General features: G+C 45.8%; 1 protein-coding gene across 7 annotated transcripts in view; it reads left to right on the top strand.

Annotated features, from left to right (window-relative positions):
• Positions 1–16,103, top strand: part of AAK1 (AP2 associated kinase 1) — a 256,640-nt gene extending 240,537 nt beyond the window's left edge. For 3 of the 7 annotated variants that reach the window (XM_082254801.1, XM_082254802.1, XM_082254803.1), the window contains one exon: positions 14,941–16,101. In XM_082254801.1, coding sequence (XP_082110927.1) covers positions 14,941–16,004 — 1,064 coding nt within the window. In that variant the 3' untranslated portion in view covers positions 16,005–16,101. Of the gene's footprint in view, positions 1–14,940 lie in introns of all 7 variants that reach the window. The other 4 variants (XM_082254799.1, XM_082254800.1, XM_082254804.1 and 1 more) reach the window with 4 other exon arrangements.
• Positions 16,104–17,414: the final 1,311 nt, after the last annotated feature.

Here is a 17,414-nt window from a genome sequence, read left to right on the forward strand (position 1 = left end):
GAAGGGGTTGATAATTCTCCCCCTGGCTCGTCCGAAGAGCTTGCAATCATGGGTGAGTTGGTTGCTTCTATCAAACAAACGTTGCATTTGGAGGATGAACCATGTCCTCCTGCTTTGATGTCCTCTTATGGGACACAGAGAAAACGCAAAATGTCGCAGGTTTTTCCTTGCTCTACGGAATTTCAGCGCGCTGTTGAGGAGCAATGGTGCAACATAAAGAAACCTTTTGCTGTGCCGAGTAGGTTCAAGCTGCGTTATCCTTTTGCACCGGCTACGGATGAGCGTTGGTGTGTGCCGCCTCAGGTGGATCACGCGGTGGCGATTTTGAATAAATCCACTGCGATTCCTGCTGAGGATACCCCGGTGTTCCGGGACCCTACGGACAGGAGATTGGAGTCTCTGGCCCGTCACTCTTATACGGTTGCGGGCTCTATGCTGAAGCCTATTTTTGCTTCCATTATGGCAGCCCAGGCTATTGCCGATTGGACGCAGGTGCTCAGGCGCGCTCTGGTGGCTGACTCTGCTTCGCCGTCGACATTGGCTATGGTGGATCAGATTCATCAGGGTGTCATGTATTTGTGTGATGCGGACCTAGATATGGTCCCTTTGGCTGCGCGTCTGCAGAGTGTGGCGGTGTTGAACCGCCGCCTGATCTGGCTGAAATGTTGGTCTGTTGACCAATCTTCTCACAAGACTTTGGCTAATTTGCCTTACGCGGGTTCTCGCCTTTTTGGCGAATCCTTGGATACTCTGATCAAGGGTGTTTCTGGGGGTAAGAGTACTCTTTTGCCCCAGTCTCACAAGTCTAAGTTTGTTCGCGGTAAGAAGAATGCTTCGTTTAGGCCCTCTCAGGGGTCCTTTCGTGCCTTTCGGTCGCACTATAAGGGTAAGCCCTTCAAGGGACAAGGCTCCCAGAAGAAGCTGTGGGCAGGTAAGCAGAAGTCCGGCCAGTCTGGATCCGCTGCCCATAACAATGCGGCCTGAAGGAGCGCCCTCACCCAGTTCTGGGGTGGGGGGACGTTTGCTCGGTTTTCTTCAACCCTGGCTGGCCCGCGTTCGGGACAGGTGGGTTCAGGAAATCGTTCGATCTGGATACAAGATCGAGTTTCTCTCTCGGCCGGCGGGCAGATTTTTTCCCTCAAATCTTCAGCTGTCTCCGGAGCGCTTGCGGGATCTGCACCTGGCGGTACAGGACCTGCGGGCTCAGGGAGTGGTGATTCCGGTGCCTCATCGGGACAGATTTCGGGGGTTCTATTCAAATCTGTTCACTGTGCCCAGAAAGGAGGGCAAGGTACGTCCGATTCTGGCCTTGAAAGCTCTGAACCGCTTTGTGCGGGTTCGCAAGTTCCGCATGGAATCCCTGCGCTCGGTGGTGGCTGCCCTGGTTCCGGGGGAATTCATGGCCTCCATCGACTTGAAGGATGCGTACCTCCACATTCCCATTTTCGAGGGTCACCAGCAGTACCTTTGATTCGCCATTGCGGAGGATCACTACCAATTCGTGGCGTTGCCCTTTGGTCTCGCCTCGGCTCCGCGGGTTTTCACCAAGGTGCTTGCGCCGGTTCTGGCTTTGTTGAGAGCCCAGGGCATCTCGATCCTGGGGTATCTGGACGACATTCTGGTTCGGTCTGCGACCAGTCAGGGCCTGGTGAACGACCTGTCCGTCACGATGCAGACTCTGCAAGAGTTCGGTTGGACGATAAATTTTCCAAAGTCGACGCTGTGTCCGTCGGTTCGTCTCCTTTACCTGGGAATGATCCTGGACTCTGTTCAGGCGAAGGTCTTCCTGCCGGAAGACAAGCTCCGGAAGCTTCAAGAAGAAGTCGGGTCCCTCAGGGAAGTTCAGTGTTCGTCCCTCCGGGCGTGCATGAGGTGTCTGGGACTGATGGTCTCGGCTTTCGAGGTGATACCCTTTGCCCAGTTTCACACGCGGGGTCTCCAAAGGGAGATTCTGGCCAGGTGGGACGGACGACCGCAATCTCTGGATCTCCAGATTTCGTTGAGTCATCGCACCAGAAGGGACCTTCTGTGGTGGCTCCAGTCCCCGGCGGTGTCGGGGGGCAAGTCCTTTCGCCCTTGCTCGTGGGCTGTGATCACCACGGATGCCAGCCTGTCGGGCTGGGGTGGTGTTCTGGGCGTTCTGTCTGCCCAGGGAACTTGGTCGGAGGAGGAGTCCTCCCTTCCGATCAACATTCTGGAATTGCGAGCAATAAATCTCTGCCTTCGGCGTTGGTCGGACAGGCTGCAGGGCCGTCCGGTTCGGGTGCAGACGGACAATGCCACAGCGGTGGCCTAGATCAACCACCAAGGGGGCACCAGGAGTGCCCGAGCGGCTCGGGAAGTAGCCGACATTCTGTCTTGGGCCGAGACGCACGTCCCGGCGATATCTGCTGTTCACATTCCGGGGGTGGAAAACTGGCAGGCGGATTATCTGAGCCGCCAGACCCTGGACCAGGGAGAATGGTCCCTTCACCCGGATGTCTTTCGGATGTTGTGCGAGAAGTGGGGGTCCCCAGATGTGGACCTGTTCGCGTCTCGTCTGAACAACAAGGTGGAAAGGCTCGTGGCAAGAACGCGCGATCCTCGGGCAGACGCCTCAGGCGCATTGGTGGCGCCCTGGCATCAGTATCGTCTGATGTATGCCTTTCCACCGATTCAGCTGCTGTCCAGGTTCCTTCGGAGGCTGGCCTCGGAACCGAAAAAGGTGATTCTGGTGGCACCAGACTGGCCTCGCCGGTCTTGGTACGCAGACCTCGTGAATCTGGCGGTCGACGCTCCGTGGCGTCTGCCTCTTCGAGGCGATCTCCTGTCTCAAGGGCCGATATTTCATCCTGCTTTACAGTCGCTGGCTTTGACGGCCTGGCTGTTGAAACCCAGATCCTGAAGGATTGGGGTCTATCCCCTGAGGTCATTCACACCTTGATTAAGGCTAGAAAGTCCTCTTCGGGGAAGGTTTACTACCGTACTTGGAAGGCCTATTTTGCCTGGTGTGAGTCCAGGGGGTATTCCCCTCGTTCATACTCAGTATCAAGGGTGTTGGCTTTTCTTCAAACGGGCGTGGACCAGCGTTTGGCGTTGGCCACGATTAAGGGTCAGATTTCTGCTCTGGCCGTTCTCTTTCAGCACCCTGTGGCGTCTAATTCTTTAGTTGGCACCTTTGTTCAAGGGGTGCGGCATCTGGTCCCTCCTAGGAGGGAGCCTTTACCTCCATGGGACTTGAATCTTGTTCTGTCCGTGTTGCAACATGCTCCCTTTGAAAAAATCAGGGAGATCTCATTGTCTATGTTGTCCAAGAAGGTCGCCTTTTTGGTGGCAATCACCTCGGCTCGTAGGGTGTCGGAGCTGGCTGCCTTGTCCTGCAGATCTCCGTATTTGGTGGTTCATCTGGATAAGGTGGTCTTGCGTCCTAACCCGTCTTTTCTTCCGAAGAGGATCTCGGAATTTCACCTCAATGAGGACATTGTTCTGCCTTCGCTTTGCGCAAAGCCTAAACATCCAAAGGGAGTGGCTTTGCATTCCTTGGATGTTGTTCGGGTGATCAGGGTTTACCTGTCATCGACTGAATCCTTTCGCAAGACGGATTCTCTATTTGTTCTTCCAGAGGGACCTCGGAAGGGCATGGCGGCGTCGGCCTCTACCATCGCCAAATGGATCAGACAGACCATTGAGCAGGCCTATGCTTTGAGGGGGAAAGTTCCCCCCATGCCTGTGAAGGCGCACTCTACAAGATTTCTGAGTACGTCTTGGGCCTGTCATCATCGGGCTTCTGTGGCCCAGGTGTGTAAGGCGGCGACTTGGTCGTCCGTTCACACCTTTTCAAAATTCTACAAAGTGGATGTTCAGGCATCGGCAGATGCTTCCTTTGGCCGCAAAGTTCTTAGCGCGGCAGTGCCTTAGGGTCCCTGGTTTGGGTCCTTGGCTGTTGGGGTATTTTTACCCCTGGGTTACTTGTTCTTTCCTGGGTTGTTGCTCCTGTTGAGCAAGTTTTTTTCATGTTGCCCAGTTAGTTTCCTTCCTTTGGTAAGGTTCCTTTCTCTGATGTGGGTATTGCGTTGCCTTAGGCGCGGCTGCTTTTTTTCCCACCCCTCATGTCTACACTGCTTTGGGACGTCCCATTGGTGACGAATATGAAGGGGCGGCGACTGTCGGAGGACGTAAGAGAAAACGGAATTTTTGTAAAATCTTACCTGTAAAATTCCTTTCTCTGAGTCCTCCGACAGTCGCCGCCCCCGCCCCTCTTTTGGGGTTTTGTTTATGTACTCTATTGCTATGCTACTGAAACTGAGGTTGGAATGCAGGAAGCAGGAGGGTATTAACTGAGGGGACCACCCCCTGGGGGTGAGGTATGCTAAAAGCTTTGATATTAACATATTCTATTGTCTAGCCACTCCTACGGAGCAAAGGTCAATAACCCATTGGTGACGAATATGAAGGGGCGGCGACTGTCAGAGGACTCAGAGAAAGGAATTTTACAGGTAAGATTTTACAAAAATTCAGTTTTCTGTTCCTTGAAACCATGGCAATGTTAATTTTAAATTCAGGATGTCCTTGTGCCCGTAATTGGCTCACTGTCTCTTGCAAATAGCTATGCAGAGCTCAATTTATAGGCATACCATACTCTGTGCTGGTCTTATGTTTACCTCACTAGAAAATATATCTTCGGCTTATTGTAGTAAAAAAGAATTCTTGAAATTCAATGTTAAAATTATAACACTAGGATTCATGATGGTTAAAGTGGAAATAAACCCACTGGTTTAAAGGCCAATGCATGCTATATGCAGTGACAGATGTTTTCTCTTTCGTTCATCGACAGACACAGCACTCCATAAATCATAATCCTGGGTTATATTGCCTCCTCCAGGAGTAGGACTAGGCAGAACAAAAAACACCTGACTATGTCCATGGGCCGTTCTCAGCTTGGTATATAACCCCCCTCTGCTCTAGGTAATCCGTTTTAATCTGTCTAGCCAGGAGTAAGGACCTAGGCTCCCGGCTGGCATCTCTGGTACTAGCAATTTGTTTTCTCCTTCCCTACATCTTTTTTTTTTTTTTTTTTCTTCTTCTCTCTGGAGATATGCAATCAACTGCTGGGCTAGATCATCTAGATCCAGTGGTGCCCCCAGCCCAGCCACAGAGTCTGGCCCGCAAGTTAAATGTCTAGCAGGGTTGCATACAACCGAGCTTGGGTCTGAGGCGCAGCGGTCCTTTGGCTGACAGCTCCCCTACTTCGGTGGCTAGGATTCTGTTTGGAGCATTACCCGCACCATGGAAGGGTAAGCACAGTCCCCCCTCCCCTTTTGGCGTTTTTTTGGGGTGGACACGGGTAACCTCAAGGGATGGCAGACCTCCAATCCTTAAAAATCCCTCAGTTAGCTGAGCTTGACCCACTCTTTCCCCCCTGGTGGGGGTCCCATGGCAGAGGTTGCAGCGGAGACCCTTGGGGTCTCCCCCGCTATCCCCACTCTAAGGGTCCTGGGATAGTGTCCTGCCCTGGTAGTCTGGAGGAGTCCCAATGTAGGAGACCCCTGGGTGCATGCCCCACTGTTAGCAGTGAGGGTATAGTGCAGGGGGGTCCTAGTGCAGAGTGCGCAGCAGAGTCTGCTCTAATGTATGTCCTACCTTCAGTAGGGGGTCCCCTTGCAGAGGGTGCAGCATTACAGAGAGGGCACAGGGAATATCCTGGCAGCATGCTGTAGCTGATGGTGGCCATTTTACCTTAGTCTGGCTGGTCTCCGGTTGGCGGCCCTGTTTGTGTAGCCCGATGTCACGGGAGCCATTTTTCCTTAGTCTTGCTGGCCCTGGGTTGGCGGCCATGTTTGTGTAGCCCAATGTCACGGGGACCATTTACCCCTAGTCTGGCTGGTCTCCAGCTGACAGCCATGGTTTTGTAGCCTTATGTCATGGGGGACATGCTGTCGTGGGATGCCGAAGGTCCTCCTCAGTTTCCTCTTCCTGTGCTCGGGAAATATGGACAGTGATGGCATCCATGGTGATGCTGGGTCCGAATTCTCGGTACTCCCCCCCCAATCGGTAGGGTGAGTCCTTGGGGGTCCCTGTTATCTCTCTGCTGATAGGTACCCTGAGCCTGGGGGGGGGGGTTCTTTAGTTGTGCCAAAAGATCGCTTTTGTACTGCAAGGTCTTCCTTTCCATATGGAGCCTCAGGGTAACATCTCCCCCTCTGACCCCCTCATGGAGGTGGCAGATCTCTCGGAACCCCAGCTTCCCGTGGTTGCACTGACGGTGATCCGGCAGTCTTTAGTGTCCTTGGCGAAAGTGGCGTGTGGGCAAAGGCCCATGAGGGAGTGTCCCCCACCTTTTCCTGTTCAGTCTGTCTTATCTGATTCTGAGCCTGATGCCACCGTGGATGTGGCTCCTCCAGGGGGGGTTAATATCACACCCCAGATCAATCCGATAGTGAGGATGATTCCTCCATGGTTGCAGCAGAAGATTAAAAAGCGCACGTAGACGCACTTATCATTACAGTGCGTAAGACTAAAAATGGAGGATGCACCTGATGTAGCCATGGACGCACCTGATGTAGCCATGGACGTGCCTGTGTCGTTTGGTACACATAGTCCTCAAATGTTTTGCTGTACGTTACCCTGTTGAGGAGTCACTTTTAAAAAGGTGGACCCTCCTGTTTTCAGGTTGAAAAAAGCTATCATGATCCCAGTAGAGGAATCCCCATCCTTAAAGGAGCTGGCTGACAGGAAAGCGGAGGCTATGGCATGCAGCATGTTTACTATGGCTGGTTCGACATTGCGGCCAGTCTTTGCCTCAGTCCTGGTGTCTCAGTCCCTAACTAAATGGGCCAAGCTCTTGCGCCAGGGCCTGGGGGGGGTGAGCAGGTCCCCGCTGCTTATGTTGATTTAGTGGACCAGTTGGTCTATGGGCTGCAGTTTTATTTGTATTGTAACTTTGGATTTAGTTCCTGTGCTGTCTAAACTGTGTTTCAGCAGTGGTGTGTAGGCGCATGCTGTGGCTTAAGAATTGGTCTGCAGACCAACCTCTAATCTAAGAAAGCTTTCATGGATCTGCCCTTTCAAGGCGAACGCCTGTTTGGGGATACCCTGGATGACATCATTAAGGATATCACAGGGGGGGAAGAGTACCTTCCTGCCATAGTCTAGGAAAGGGAAGGAGCCTCATCACAGATGCTGGCCCACCTTCTTGGCACATAGAAAATTCTTTTGTGCTTCTGGGATGGAGAATAAGGGAAATAGATCTTTCAAATCTTCCCCGGTAGGTTCCAAGCATCCTTGGTCTGGTAAGCTTAGAGCCAGCTTCTTCGGAACCGCAGACAAGCATGAAGGTCTGCCCTCACACATGATTGGGGTGGGGGGACATCTTCGCTGGTTTCCGGCCTTGTGGACCTCCTTCATGAGCGTCCAGGGAATCCACTAAATGGTTCTTTTTGAGGGTACACAAAAAGGGGGACAAATCTTGTCCTTTTCAAATTTTTTTAGTTCCCGAGTCTCCTTGTGTGGATTTAATCCCTGCAATGGTTCAGGTGATGTCCAAACTACCTAAGGTCCCCCCTATCCCTGTCCAGGGAATTGATTTACCTAGGTCTGATTCTAATTCTGACTAGGGTGGTCCTTCCTCTGGACAAACTTCAGGAAACACTGGCTGTGATTCACCGGGTGCTGTCAAACAGTTCTCTTTCCCATTTTGCATACAGGTTCTGAGTCTGGTAGTATCCACCTTCAAGACAGTTCTGTTTGCACAGTCCTACATGCAGCTCATTTAGCAGACCTGGCTCCACAAGAGGATATCGAGGTTCGTGGCAAAATCACGTGTTCCTCTGGCAGACGCTGCAGGCGTCCAATGGCCACGGTAAGGCTAGTATCCTCTTCGGCTCAGGCTTCTTCCACAATTCCTGGGAGGAATCAAGAGCTAGGATCTTCCAATCAGTCTGGTGGCCAAAAATGTCCCTTGGGGGCTTCCTCTCAGAGAAGACCAGTTGTCCCAAGGGCTGATCTACCATCCTGCTTTACAGTCGCTGTTTTTTTTTGGCTTAGCTATTGAAAGCAAGGTACTGAGGAATGGAGATTTGTCAGGATCAGTTATCCCTACTATGGTGAAGGCAAGGAAGTCGTCTTCCAGCAAGATATACCATCGTACGTGGAAAGCGTACATTTCTTGGTAGGAGTAGATTGGCGCTCATCCTTGCTCCTTTTCTGTGGCTCGGATCTTAATCTTTCTTCAACAGGGCGTTGATCAGAAGTTGGCCTTGAGTACCATCAAGGGCCAGATGTCTGCCCTGACAATCTTCTTTCAGCCACCCCTAGCCACGCACTCTTTAGTTCATACCTTCATTCACCTGTACGGTCACTTTTTTTTTTTGGCCGCCATGGGATTTAAATTTAGTACTTTCGGTTATCCTGAAACCTCCATTTGAGAATATTCGGGAAATTCCCTTGGCTACGTTATCCCAGAAGGTGACATTCTTGGTGGCTATTACCTCAGCCCGCAGGGTATTGGAATTGGTGGCATTATGCTGTCTCAGTCCCTATTTAGTGGTCCAAAGGGATAAAGTGGTTTTTCGTCCATGTCCATCATTCCTGCCCAAAGTTGTCTCTGACTTCCATTTGAATGAGGACATTGTGTTGCATTCCTTGTGTCCCAAGCTGGCTCATCCCAAGGTATTTGCTTTGCATACCTTTGCATACCTTGGATGCGGTTTGTACGATTCGGGTGCAGCTACTGAGTCCTTTCGGAGGTTAGACTCGCTTTTTGTGGTTATAGACAGACTAAGAAAAGGGCTGGCCGCTTCTTCAGCTACAATCTCCAGATGGATCAGGCAGATGGTGAGTCAGGCCTATTCCCTTAAAGGTCAGGTTCCACCTTTCCCTGGCATTCTACTCGGGCACTGAATACTTCTTGGGCCTTCCGTCATCAGGCACAAATATCGCATGTTTGCAATGAGACCACTTGGTCGTCGGTGCATACCTTCACAACATTCTATAAGGTAGATACTTTGGCATCTGCGGATGCTTCTTTTGGCTGCAAAGTTTTGCAGTCTGCTGTTTAAGAGGTGCTGTTCCCTCTTGAGGGGTATTTTTTCATTGAACTTTATTTTTCAGATGGGGCTCCTGTGACCCGATTAAGGGCTCTTATGTTTAGCCTTGGGCTATTTTGCCCACCCCTCATTTTCCTTTTGCCACTGCTTTTGGATGTCCCAGTAGTTATGATTTGTGGAGCGCTGTGTCCGTCGATGAACGAAAGAAAATGGGATTTTTGTACTTGTCGTAAAATCTATTTCTCTGGGTTCATGGATGGACACAGCACCCACACCCACCCCTACTAAACTGATTACCTAGAGCAGAGAGGGGGGTTATATACCAAACTGAGGACAGCCCATGGGCATAGCCAAGTGTATTTTGTTCTGCCTAGTCCTACTCCTGGAGGAGGGAATATAACCCAATAGTTGTGATTTATGGAGCACTGTGGCTGTCGATGAACTCGGAGAGAAAAACAAAATCTAATTTTAATGCATGGTAAAATGTCTGTCACTGGAGGGGCACACAGGTGTCCCATTCACACTGCAATGCAGCTTAGCGCTGCGCTAACATGCAGATATACTGCCCTTTATCGCAGCACACCAGTCCAATTGATGCACTGCGCTGCCCAATATTGCAGTGAATACAGTGTATGTTTTGTACACTTCAAAAAAAGCTCATACAAAAGTTCATCCAGCAACAGAGCAGCTGGAACATTGAATTGCTCCTGCCACTCTGCGTTGCAGTGTGAATTGGCCCAGTTTCCCCAAAAGATTTACGTTCAAGGCATGCCTTGAATGATAGCGGTTACAGTCACTAGTGTGCTTATATCCGCTCTCAATCAAACTGTCAAGTCATCAAATGACTGGTGTCATAGCTGGTCACATGTGCAGCACCATAGCAATTGCAGATTAAACAGAGGCCAAGATGGCAGCTTCCTTGGATGTAAAGGATAGGAGGATAGCACTTAGTTTTAAGGATATGAGCACATGAGCCAGCATGGCTTATCTTGCTGTTTACAGTTAAGAATCAAGTATGTATTCACCATATAGTTTGCAGGGTTGATGGGATTTTCTCAGCAAAAGTGATGTTTCACGTAAATAAATGCACACTATATGGAAAGGCTGGATACTTGATCATTTTTACTATGTGACAGGCATACTGTGATTAGAAACTTGGTAGAATTCTAAGTTCTCTTAAAGAACAACTCGATTTTGATAGAAGACTTTGTACTATGTAATTGTAAGCTCTAAGAACTCTGGTATGATTGGCGACCTAACATAATTGCAAGCTCTCTTAAAGAAGACCTTCCTTTAAAAATGGAAGCTCTGCTTTCCTAGCAGTCTATCAAAATTAACTGAAAATATTTTTTGGGTTATGGAAGTCTGACATCTGCTCAACTATAGTTGGTTGTAAAGCGGCTACATTGAGTAACCGAATCCAGTTCAATGTATGAAAAACAACGCTTTTATGTGTAAAGCACTTTGTAAACTCCTTTAACTAAGTTGAAGAATAGCTGACTACATAGATGATCTGCAAATCAGCATCTGAACATTTCAGTCACACATTCTCCCCTTAACCCTCCATATATAAAGGGTGGAACCTAATACATTGGGGACTTAAAGGAAATATGTATGTCTTTCTGTTATGCTGATCCAATTACTTCAGTACTTAGTGGTGCTAGTAAACTTGTTTCTGGAATTTTTACCTATAGTAAAGCTTACCTGTAGGTAAAATAAATATCTCCTAAATGTGAAACATTTAGGAGATATTCCACTGATCAGCAGCCAGTGACGTTACCGGCTTATACATACTTGTCGTTCTTTTAGAGCTCAATGCCGTGGCTTCTGCACCCAATATGTGGGAGTGACATCGCAGCTTGGCCAGTCAGATGGCCGGAGCCTGCAAACCTGGAACACCAGGTGAAGGTGGAAGCCCTGTCAGTGGCGATAGCTTGGTACTGCAGGGCTTTCATTTTAAGGTAAGTTTCTCATAATGTGCTAGAGTGCGATGCATACTAGCACATTATAACATTGCCTTGCGGGGGGAAATCTTTTTAATAAAAAAAAAACTTTACTACTGCTTTAAAGCTAGGACAAGTGTGTAGAATACCTCTGATTTTGAGATACTATTGAAGCCAGGGACAATTAGGCTACCAGTAACTTAAAAAAGATTGTTTATGGTACAAGTTTTCTCTAATTGTGGGGGCCGGTGTTTGTTGGAACCTAAAGTGAGGCCTGAAATCACATTAAAATCTCTTAGAGCCTGTTGCTGGGTATTTGGCTTGTGTCAATGGCATCTATTTTACCATGAATGTGAAATGCATCGGAGATCATTCTGAAATCACTGACAGCTGCCTTTGAAATGCTGTTGACCTCCTCCAGACCTGCATTTGACCTGCTTCAATCAGCTTTTGCATTCCTGTAGACTTTTATCAGAATGCAAGACCTGCTTAAAGCAACCAAAAGAATATTGACACAGGCCCTTATAAAAATAAAACAAAAACACTACAATATATACTCTACTCTACAACTGTGCAGCATATTAGTTACTTTGGCTCATGTAGAAACATTCTTGCAAAGAATGTGCAGAAATGAAGCCTGAAAGCCTAATGTGGTCATTCAAGTAAAAATGCCGTTCTCAAGTTTAAAAAAAAAAAAGTCTACACGCTCTCAACTTTTCTACAAGTCAAGATTACATCCCGCCTATGGTCACCCATAGAGGCTGCTGATTGCTAGATATGTGATAAATGGTTGCTACCTATTGAGTGATGAGTTCTTTTGCGTTGTGTGAATGATGACAATACTTTAACCTGTAAGGATGGTCTTTTTGTATCCTGCTTCAGACCCTTGATTCTTTTTTTTTTTTTCCTGATATAAGCCTGTAACTACTTTTTCTCATCTTCTGCATGCCAAATCTCTATCCTGCAATACATAAGTACAAGGTAAGAAGTAATGTATGTAATAAGATGTGAGCATCCTTTGCCGTCTTTTATAAATACCCTCCCTCTGGTTGTTTTTTAGTAAGACTGAGCGGGGTCGTAAAACTGAAAACACCTGGAATGACGCTTGTGTTAGCAAGGGCTAGCAACTAATCACAGTCTTATTATTATTACTACCAGGCCAAATAATATGAAGGAAAAGCTGTTTTTTAAATTGTGTATTTATTATTTAAAGCTAAACTCTCCGGGATAAGCAAATATTGTCTAAATACAAGAGATGTGAATTCTTGAATCTTAGTGTGCTTTGTGTATCTATTCCAGATCTTTGTAGTAAAACTTTGCCTCTACACAGGCGCTTCCTGTATTAAGACCAGTTACTGATGCTCTCTGTCAGTGAGTGGTCTTGTATCTGCCCCCTCCTGTAGTTTTCTGCAGGCTGCCTGTAGTGGGTGGAGCCTGCTGAGTCCCTCCCACTGCTCAGGCCATGTGCAGCACAGTGATTATGGTAATTTGGTTTGCATAGAGGCATTTGGTGCACATAACGTGAATTTTATATCTAATGGGGCTAAATAAAAAAAGATTGTGCCTGGAGTTCAGTTTTAAAATATATTTCACTCTAAAGGTGTGGAAGGGTAAGAAATTCAATGTAGGGATCCTGATCTGCATAAGGCAAAGCTGTACTTTACTCGAAGGTCTAGAACAGACTTTTATAGTTTTCTAGTAGAGCTTCACGATTCTACATAAAAATGATAATCACAATTTTTTTGCTTGGATTAAAGATCACAATTCTCTCACGATTCTCAGAGTAACATGATCTTTTACATTATACAAAAAAATTGGGCTAACTTTACTGTCTAGTTTTTTAAATGCATTAAAGTGTATTTTTTTCCCAAAAAAACTGCGTTTGAAAGACTTCTGCACAAATACAGTGTGACATAAAAGATTGCAACGATCACCATTTTATTCTCTAGCGTCCTAGCGTCTTGGCTAGGAAAAAAAAAAAAAAAAATATATATATATATATATATATATATATATATATATATATATATATATATATATATATATATATATATATATATATATATATAATTTTCTAGCAAAAAATACTGATTTTAACTTGAAAGCAACAAGTAAACAAGTGTCAGAAAAAGTCTTAGTCTTTAAGAGGTGAAAACGCCCTCACTAAGGCTCCATTCACACATGGGTGTATCATTTTCAGGTGCTTTTTGGGCTTTTTTTCCAGGAGTTTTGGGGATTTTTGCATTTTTTGCGGGTGTTTGGAGGCAGGCATTGACATCTAACAAAAATGCTTGTAATCTACCAAAAAAAGAAGCTTGTGTTCTTTTTTTGAGCTTCAGGCGACAAAACGCTCAGATGTGAACAAGGACCATTGAAATGAATGGGATTTTGCTTGTTGGGCGTTTTGATACTTCAGAGATAAGTGTTTTACGAGCTGAAATACGCTCAGGTGTGAACAGGGCCTTACAGACGGAAGTTCATTCCTTTGATCTAAAAGAACGAAAAGATAGATTGTAAGGGTCCATTCACACTAGCACGACTTGTCAGGCGACTTGGTCGCCTGACAAGTAGCGGTGGGTCACTCGCCATTGAATAGTACAGGACCCGTTCTAATAGGAGCGACACAAGTCGCTCCGACTTAGAAAAAGGGTCCTGTACTACTTTGGGGCGACTTGCATTGACTTCAATTATATGAAGTCCGTGCAAGTCGCGCCGAGGTCGCGGTGCAAGCTGTGCACCGCGACTTCACAGGTCGCCCCAGCAAGTCGTGTCGCCCCAGTCTGAATGGGGTCTAAAGCATTGTGTTTATAGTTATCTAGCAGCCTTAACAATGTTGATAAACATTTACTGGGGCACTTTTTTTTTGACAGCTGTGAGTGAGCAGAGAACAGCTCTGTAAGAATCGAGGACATGCAGTTTTAAGATCAAGAGGATGGGGTGAATCAAGATTGCAATTTTTTTTTTTTTTTTTTTAACGATTAGTCGTGCAGCTCTATTGTCTAGTCACAACCTTTTTTGTTTTGTGTAGCTTCACACCTACTACAAATGCTGATTGCAGGACATCAATATTAGGGTTCATGTTAAAGGCTGACATGCAGAAAGAGCTAGGCAATCGGTTGCTCTGGACAAACGTGCTAAGGTTGTTCAGAGGTTTTAGCTGCAGTTTGTATTTTACGGAAGATGGGTGGACAGCAGCTTAGAGTTATTAGAAAATATGTAGGTTGCCATAGCCATAGCACTTCCTAAAAGAAAAAAGCCAGATCCTCCAGTGGAATTCCAAGGAGTTTTATTTATTTTATTAGGTTTTTCTTTTTTTCTTTTTTTTTTTAAGTCTCAAAGAAGTAGTAACCCTCTACACACTTCAGTTCTGCACTCTGTCATGCTCTGGCCATTTCATGTTCACTGATGTGCAGTGTCCTTCAACCCACTTCTTAATCGAGTGATTTCCCCCCCAGGTAGAGGAAAGTGACGAGGTGAAAGCATCCAGGTCATGGTGTCCTCTAATACAGACCTTGTTGTTTTTATTTCAATATTACATTAATATGTATGTAATGTCAGCCTAGAGTTAAAACATGTTTTTGTTATGGTAGCTGAAGGAGGAGTCGGTGAGGAATTTTGTATTCTGTGATTTTTGGTTTACAAAAATCACTGACGTCAAACCTCTGGTAATCCTGCCTTATTGTGGCTAGTTTTGAAAACTATGCTAGTATTATACTTATGCCACAATATTTAAACTGCCAAAAAAACTATTGGTAAAGCAGTGGAAAGAGAAATGTGGAAAGTAAAATTACGTCATGGAGGCAATTTCAGTTTTCCGTTGGTAATAAGAACAACAAAGAAAAGGTCTTTTTTTGCTGGTAGTGCACTTTGCACATCATCTGCACTGTTTCTGATATGTTAACCTAGCTCCTATGTGTTTCTGGCTTTCTACATCTTAAATTATAAAGAATTAAATTCTTTTCTGTTTGCTCTAGGTTTGCTTCAAGGTCCACAAGCTTTCCCACTGGGGAATGATGAAGCTCCTAAAGGGCCTGGTGCTGGAGCTGCCCCTCTATCTACTGATAACTCTGGTATTTTAGAGTTGAAGGCCGAGTGTCCATCAAAAGGTCCATCCAGTTGCAGTTCATTTCATAGCAGTGAAGGAGAAGGTACAGACCAGGAGACTGACCTTTTGGATTGCAGCGGATCAAGACCACTTCTAATGGAATCAGATGAAGAAGAAGGTTCTAAAAAGACCAAGGAAACCGAATATGTAAAACCCCCAGAAGAGCTTATTTCTAACCAGACGCCCCACGTTTTTAAACTTTCAGACAGAATGAACCAAGTCTCTGCAGCAGGCTTTAATGAAGAAGATGTATTTGCCACAGCTCCATTCAGGAGTTCCAGGGTGTCACAGGATGATTCTGATATATTTACTAATGCTCCATTTGTGGCCAAGCCCAATTCTGTTTTGAGACAGGCAGAGGAACCTGATGTTTTCCTCAGAGCTCCTTTTACAAGAAAAATAAGTGTTGAAGAGACAGATCCCGCTGCCATATCTCAAGCTCATGCATCTCTCAAAGGGCTTGATATGGCATCAGTTGGTAATTCCACATTCCGAAACACAGACTTGATGTTGGGGGGCACTACCATGAAGACTTCATACACTACTGGAAACCTGTATGCACATTCCAGCGGAAGTATTGAGTCATCTGAGGCCCCTCTTTACCTGAACGCTTCCAAGGACCCACACAGTGCAGAGAATCACAGAATCCCCAACGCAGAGGCAGCCCAGGAGATAGTGTTTGGGACCGTGGTTACAAAGCCATTCCGCCCTCAGTCTTTGTCCAAATATTCCCGTCACTACAACCCTCAAGAATTGCAGCCTGTTGAAGCACAACCCATTGCTGCTTATAAAGTTGTGTCTCATGTTGCAAAAGCTTCTGTGGCTGGATCAGTTCCCATCAACCCAGTGACTTACAGAACTTCAGACATCTCAAGTGCAGATCCATTTGGCTCAGCTCCCTTTCCTGCCAAAGCTGGAAGACAAAATCCATAGAATATATGATTTATTTAGTTTATGCTTCGTATCTTAGAATTCCCCAAACATTTATACCTGGTATTGCAATGCATTAATCCTTTTTTTGTTACATCACATTCTTATTTCTCTTTTCAAAGAAGGAACATTACTGTAGTGCATCGGTTACCTCCTACAGCTTTCTATAAACCAGTAGAATTTTGTTAGAAAATTGAACAAATGTTCCAGAAACAAACATCTTCTAACAGTTAACATGGTCAAATCGACAGTTCTACCATAGTAATAAGAAAATTCAAAGGAGCAGAATGGGAAATTTTTCTCAAAGGAAATCCTAACTGTTAATATGGTTTTTGTTCAGGGGTAAAAAAAATGCATAAAGTATAATGCACATGTTCTAGGTACAAAAGAAACATGTTTAATACATCTGAAAATCCATTGAAGTAGCAGGTTGAAATGTTAAGGGTTTTCTAAGGAAATTAATTGACTCAGCAGTGGCAAGATCAAATGCTCTGACAAACCGTTTTTCTGATTTTCCCTATAAACGTTAAAACAAAATTCTACTGGTGTGTGTGGGCGACTGAGGTTGACAACAGGAATGTAGCCAAAGCCCTTTATCGTACACTATCAGTGGTTTCCTTCTAAACAAGTAGCCTTTTTTTGGCTGCACGCCTACTTGTGTAAACTGCTTTGACCTGGGTGTATTTACACATTTTTGGTAGCAAAAAGAAACCCATTAGATTGCAGCTGAAATTAAATATTTCCTAAAGTTAAAGTTTATTTGAATGAGGTCAATATGTACTTGGAAAATATTCAAGCACATTATAACACCAACTGCATCACCTTTAAGTCCTCACCTACTTTTGGTGCATTTAGCTGCCTGATTTTATGACTAAGCACAGTTTGTTCTACTGTCATTCAAATTATTTCAGTGTTGTATAGAAAAGTAGCTGCACTTTATCGTGGGATCAACATACTGCTTGGTGACCACATAAGCTTTATACAACTAGGCTTCTACATCTAGTCTTCCCACTTTCGCTATTACCTGGCACAGCTGAGGCTACCATTAACAGCATTGTAAGGTCTGGGACAGGCATGCCACTGTGTCTGATGGTACAGAGGTGAGCTTTGCCCCAAATTATTACAGATTATGAGAGTTAGACAATGGTATCCTTGAGTTGCTAGATGGGAGCCTTGACTGTGACAGATTTCAGACAGGTTCCCTTTATTCCATCATTGGTTGTAATGGGTTAATGCATTAATGACCTTTTGAGTTTTTTTTTCTCCTTTATTAAAATTTGTGTTTTTAGTTCAGTTTCTTTTGAAACCTTAGAAATTGAGGTGCCTTATTTATAGAGATGAACAAGCTTGTCCTGCCGTGCATTGCCTGGTATTAAACTCTTAAGTTCCTATACAAATCTCTAAAAAGTCTTT

Source organism: Pelophylax lessonae (assembly GCF_965119305.1).
Source record: "Pelophylax lessonae genome assembly, chromosome: 4".
Taxonomy (NCBI): Eukaryota; Metazoa; Chordata; class Amphibia; order Anura; family Ranidae; genus Pelophylax; species Pelophylax lessonae.